The sequence below is a fragment of the Macaca nemestrina genome, chromosome 11 (genome assembly GCF_043159975.1).
Source record: "Macaca nemestrina isolate mMacNem1 chromosome 11, mMacNem.hap1, whole genome shotgun sequence".
NCBI classification, from domain to species: Eukaryota; Metazoa; Chordata; class Mammalia; order Primates; family Cercopithecidae; genus Macaca; species Macaca nemestrina.
This window is the reverse complement of record NC_092135.1, coordinates 138,732,494-138,737,964: the sequence shown is the minus strand read 5'-3', so window position 1 is coordinate 138,737,964 and position 5,471 is coordinate 138,732,494. Positions and strand designations below refer to the sequence as shown.

At 61.3% G+C, this 5,471-nt stretch overlaps 1 protein-coding gene across 3 annotated transcripts; it reads left to right on the top strand.

Annotated features, from left to right (window-relative positions):
- Positions 1-623: 623 nt before the first annotated feature.
- On the top strand, positions 624-4,710 carry LOC105473782 (probable E3 ubiquitin-protein ligase RNF144A-A). 3 transcript variants are annotated; one of them, XM_071073732.1, is made up of 5 exons: positions 624-789; positions 912-1,088; positions 3,147-3,244; positions 3,650-3,817; positions 4,030-4,710. In XM_071073732.1, exons 1-5 carry the CDS (start codon positions 729-731, stop codon positions 4,591-4,593), a joined length of 1,068 nt encoding a protein of 355 aa, XP_070929833.1. In that variant the 5' UTR covers positions 624-728; the 3' UTR covers positions 4,594-4,710. The 3 variants fall into 3 exon arrangements, with proteins under 3 accessions (XP_070929833.1, XP_070929834.1, XP_011726107.1); XM_071073733.1 differs by having other exon boundaries at positions 626-789; positions 963-1,088; XM_011727805.3 differs by lacking the exon at positions 912-1,088 and having other exon boundaries at positions 634-789.
- The last annotated feature ends 761 nt before the right edge of the window (positions 4,711-5,471 follow it).

Genomic DNA, 5,471 nt, shown 5'->3' with positions numbered 1-5,471 from the left:
GCAGAACATTTCTGAGAACTCCCCGCCCTCTCCTTCCTGTGTGGGTGTTGGAGGGGGAAGGGGGACTGGGAAATCCTGGGGGGTGAGGAAGGGGCCCCAAAGGGGAAGCCCGGTGCCCTTTCCCCTGTCCCCCTCTGGGCACTGCCCCTGCCCTGCATGGCCCTGAGGGGTGGGCTCCAGCCACTGCACCCTCCTGCCCCCATGGCTGGCCTTGGGGCTGCAGGTGGGGAGACAGTCTCCCATGCATTGCAGAGCACATGGAGGCAAGCAAACAACGCCACTCCCCCAAACCGAAAATTCCTCATCTGGAGACAGACAGGCAGGAGGAGCCTGGGAACGCCTGGCCCTGACCTTGGCTTCTGCCTGAGGGTGGGACTCCCCACTGCGCTGGCCTGGAGGCGGCACTGCCTGGGGGACCCTCCCCTCCCTGGTGCCTGCAGCTCACCAAGCGTCCGCTTCAGTTATCAGGGTCGATGTCCACCCCAACTTTGCCCCATTTCCCTAGCTGGAAGGCCACTGGGAGCATTGCCCTGCATCAGAGATGGGGTGCACCCCCTGGGGGCCCCCTTCCTGGCAGCTCTTGGGGTGGGGTGGCCCAGGCAGCTCCCCCAGTGGGCGGGACAGGGGTGGGTAGGGGTGGGGCTGGAGCCTGAGCTGCTGGCTGCTCCTGCCAGCTGTGGAGAGTGCAAGGCCAGACTGTAGCCCCAGGGCCCCCAAGCCAGCTCCCCATGAGCCACAGCGCCCCTGAGCCCCCGCTCAAGTTTGTGCAGGGCAAAGATGAGATAACTGGTGAGTCCGGGCAGACACGGTGGTGGGGTGGGGTGGGGCGGGGGACTACTGGATTTAATTAGAGGCTTGCGTTTGGACTGGAAAGGTGATGTAAAAGGAGTTCCTCCCCGTCACCCCCCAAGTTCCTAAACTTGAAAACAAGCTGCTGGGGTCTGAGAGAACCTGGCTTACAGCCAGCTTCCTGGCGGCTTCCACACTGGGCAGACACAGGACTGAGGAAGGAGCCTGGGATCCCCAGAACCCCAGACACCCGGGACCACGGCGACTGGAGTTGGGGGACCAGGAAAGGGTAGTGAGAGGTGAGGTCAGTGGCGGGTGGTGGCTGCAGGGGATGGAGGGAGGGGAGGGCTGCAGGGGGTGGAGGGAGGGGAGGGCTGCAGGGGATGGAGGGAGGGGAGGGCTGCAGGGGGTGGAGGGAGGGGAGGGCTGCAGGGGATGGAGGGAGGGGAGGGCTGCAGGGGATGGAGGGAGGGGAGGGCTGCAGGGGGTGGAGGGAGGGGAGGGCTGCGGGGGGGAGGGAGGGGAGGGCTGCAGGGGGTGGAGGGGAGGGCTGCAGGGGGGGAAGGGAGGGCTGCAGGGGGGGGAGGGAGGGGAGGGCTGAGAGCTCCTGCTGGGAGGGTGTGGATGTTGATCCTAGGAACTGGGTCATTCTTGTCATACTCGGCCAGAGAGCTGAGAAGCCAGGGGGGAGACAGCACTCAGAACACAAAACATCACTCCAAACAGCCTTCTCGGCGAGCCTGGCAGCTGAGAACGCCACCGGCTGTAACCTGAAGTCTGTTTTATCTCCTGACCCGGGAGTCTGGCTACAATACTCAGACGAGTTTTCCACACCACGGGGAGCACTCCCTGGTCAGCGCTTGCCAGCTCCTCGGAACCTTACCAGTGCCAGTGAAATGAGCGATGCTGAAGGCACTCCTTCTCATCACACCTCTCCTTTCCATAGCGCCTCTGACCTCCCCTGCTCTTTCAGCACAGGAGGCTGAGCCTCCAGGGTTCACAAACTGTTCACTGGAATAAAGTCCCTTTCCTCCAGATTCCTTTTCAGAGAACTTTGGTTCACAAGGGTCTTCCCTGGGCAAGGCCAGAGCAGGTGGGGACCTTGGGGGGACCTTGGGGAGGTGGGGAGGAGCCCCCAGGGTATGATACCCCTCCCCGCAGGGTCTGGGAAAAGTGGGGGGGAATAAATCCAACGTGACTCCAGAGCTCCAGGCTGGAGCAAAGGGGCCGAGGAAGGGCCCCACTTCCAAGATGGGAGGACCCAAAGCCAGAAGCCTGGGCTGTCTTAGCCACACGTGGCTCGGTGCTGGACGCAGGGCCAGGAAGAGCAGCAGGCCCCCTAGGACCACCAGGGATCCCCACAAGCCAGGCCCTCCAGGGTCCCAGCTGCCGGGCATGGGCTCAGCTTCCCCACCCTGTCTCTGTAGTCAAACAGGCTCGGGGAGAAAGCAAGCCTTCCCAGGCCCAGCAGAGCCAGGGATGAACTCACAGCCTCCAGGTGCCCCTCCTCCCTCTGCGCTGGGCTCATCTCAAGTGGAAGTCCCCAGAGGCTCTGCATAGGAGCCTGAGGAGGGGTCACCCTCCATTGTGCACACATGCTGGACTTCTCCTCGTGCTCCCCGGAGCCTGGTCCTGCACACAGGACTCTGTCCTTGGCTGCTTCTAGACCACTTTCTCAGGGACCCCCATTAAATCTGGGGCACTAATGACAACAGGGGCAGGTGCTGCTCAAACCCAAAGGTCAGACTCAGTGTGTGGGAAGCTGAGCCCTCTCCCTGCCTCCTCCACTGGCTCCTGTGCTGAAGATCTCTGTGATGGAGGTGGCACCATCCTTCCCTCTCCATCCCACGCTGTGGAGCGGCTCTCCCTGGGCTCACGGCCCCACTGTGTCCTTGACAGCCAACACCTGAGACTGCCCCCTGAAGGGCTGCTGAGGTCCCCATCCCTGCCCTGTCCTGCTGCCACACCCAGTCCTGGCCTTGCTGCCCTCCCCGCAATCCAGTGACCAGCCAGGGAGGCCAGGAGAAGGGGTGGCCATGGCAGATGAGGCCTGAGGGGTGGGGCAGGGTGGGTGGGGGCTGAAAAGGCACAGGCACCTGCTCTAGTGCCAGGAGCAGCCCAGAGAGGAACCCCACAGAGATGCCTTACCCTGCAAAGGGCCCTGGCTTCTCTGTGTGCACCGGGGACAAGGCTGTGTGCTCAGGCCAAGAGGAGAGTGGTGGAGGGAGAGGAGGACCCTGGATGAGGAGGCTGAGGGACTGTGCTGTCCCCGACAGCCCTGGCAGAGAACAGTGTGGACTGGGGGTGCCAGAGTCCTGCCGCACTGTGCCCTTGACAAGGACCCTTGGCCCATACAGGGGACGAGTATGACGGTGTGGACAGGGTGGAGATGAGCTGTGGGCACGCAGTGGACCCAGAGAACCTGAAGCTCTGGTGCCTCCAGCTGATAAAACAGGTAGGAGCTCGGCCACAGCCATGCCATGTGGAGTCCTCCCTGCCATATGAGGGGGCCGGAGAGCCCCTAGATTTGACCTATCTGGAGGGAGGCAGGCTCCCAGCTCCTTTGGGAGAATCCAGTTAACGGCTTCCTTGGGCTGAGAAGCAGCACCCCGGGTCCTCATCAGGAGGCTGCAGCCCCACGTGTGGGATGCGGTGTGCACATTGGGCTCCATGACAGGCCTGGTTTGGGGCGCAGAGCACACTCAGGACCCCTCAGGAGGGCAGGTGGATGTGGGGGCCTGAGGGGCGGTGTCCCAGGGGAGTCTGCACAGGGCCTGGCGGGCTGGCGGTGGGGACTGCAGCCACACTGGGGCCTTTGGTGTGAGGCGCACTCTGGGCCCTCCCCACTCTGTCTTTTCAGGGCAAGTACACACTCCACTGCCCCGCGGAAGTCAAGGGGAAGAAGTGTGGGGCCCAGTGGCTCTACCCGGAGGTACGCCGCTGCACCCAGCTGAGCGACTCTGAGCAGCAGGAGTTCGAGCAAGGACTTGCCCAGGCTGCAATGAGACGCTACTGCAACCTGAAAGTGGTGAGAGTCCTCAGGTCCTGTGGCCCTGCCCTACAGTGCGGGAGGTCTGAGCCCTGCCATGCTGGTCCCCAGAAAGGCACCTCAGTACCCCGCAGTCCTTCACTGCCCTGCTGTCCTTGCCTCCAACAGCCGGGCCCTCACTGTGTCCCCGCAGGGAGGTGGTGGGGGAGGCAGGGCTCCTTCCACCTGCTCTGAGAGGCCCCTCCCCACAGTGCCCAGGCTGCAGGAGCCTCGTGGAGCGGAAGGATCCAGCCGAGCTTCGGGTGCATTGCACAGTCTGTTGCACCATACGGGGTGTGCCCTACGACTTCTGCTGGCAGTGCATGCAGGCCTGGAAAGGGCCTATGTTGTCTTCGAACCGCTGTGGCAATGAGGACTGCAGGGACCCGATCCTGCACATCCTCGCCACCTGTGCCACCAAGGACCTCCCAGACAGCTCGATCCAAGGTTGCCCTTCCATCCGGGCCTGCCCCGAGTGCGGGCTGCTCATCGAGCACAAGGAGCGCTGCAAGTACGTGACGTGCTCCCGGTGCGACACGAAGTTCTGCTTCGCCTGCCTGGAGACGGCTCAAGCCTGCGAGGCTGCCAAGCCAGCCAGCTGGTTTAAGCGGTGCGCCAAGCCCCTGGCCCCACGGCAAAGCCACGTTCCTGTGTGGAGCCCGTACCAACAGAGATTGCTGTTGCAAGGCCAGCCTCTTGAGTTGGAAGCCTTTCGACCGAGAGCTGTTTTTGCCCAGCAGCCGGCGGCGAACGAGGAGAGATGTTTGATTTTATGAATAGCATAAAGCAGGCTCTACTCGGTGCTCCCACCTCTGCCTTTCCTGCCTCAGCCTGAAACGTCCTTCCCCTGCCTTGTGTCACCAGCCCTTTCAGAAACAGAGCTGCTGTGAGGAGTTCCTTGATCTGTGATTGACACCCAACCACATGACCATGGAGACACCATTCTTGAGTCAGGGGTCCGGGGCCCGCAGAGAAGGTGGTACATTCAAGGGTATCTGAGGGAACAAGGGAGGAGCCAAGTCATTGGCTGAGAGAGATGGGAAATGAAAGAACACCAGATTCACAGCCGCAAATCACTGACTGGATAGATGGATGCATGGACGGATGAGTGAATGGGTGTGTGGATGGGTACTATGGTGGAGAGATGAGTGGTTGGGTGGAAAGATGAATGAATTGACAGATAAATGGATGCATGGATGGACAGGTATATAGATATATTGGTAGATGAGTGAATAGGTGGGTGGGTGGGTGGATGGATGGATGGATGGATGGGGGATAGATGTATAGATGGGAAAAGGGATACATAGACATATGCAGATATAAAAGATAGAAAGCTAAACAGGAAAAAAGATGGAAAGGAAGAAAGGACTGCCTCCACAGACCCAGGTCTAGGTAAACACACCTACTGAAGCACAGAGCCACCTGTTCTGCTGAGACAGGCACGAACCCACCGGGGACAGTCACCCACATGAGGCTGGGGGTCCCTGCTCACTGATATTCTGGGCTCTTTGCTCCCTGGGGCTTCTTCAGTGAGATCCAGGCTGCCCTGGGGGTGCAGTGCTGGGCCTGGGAAGAAAGGGAATATCAACTTGGATGCAGACCAGGAGCAGAGCCCTAAGAGGAGAACTTTGGGACCAGGCCCCACTGTGCTCAT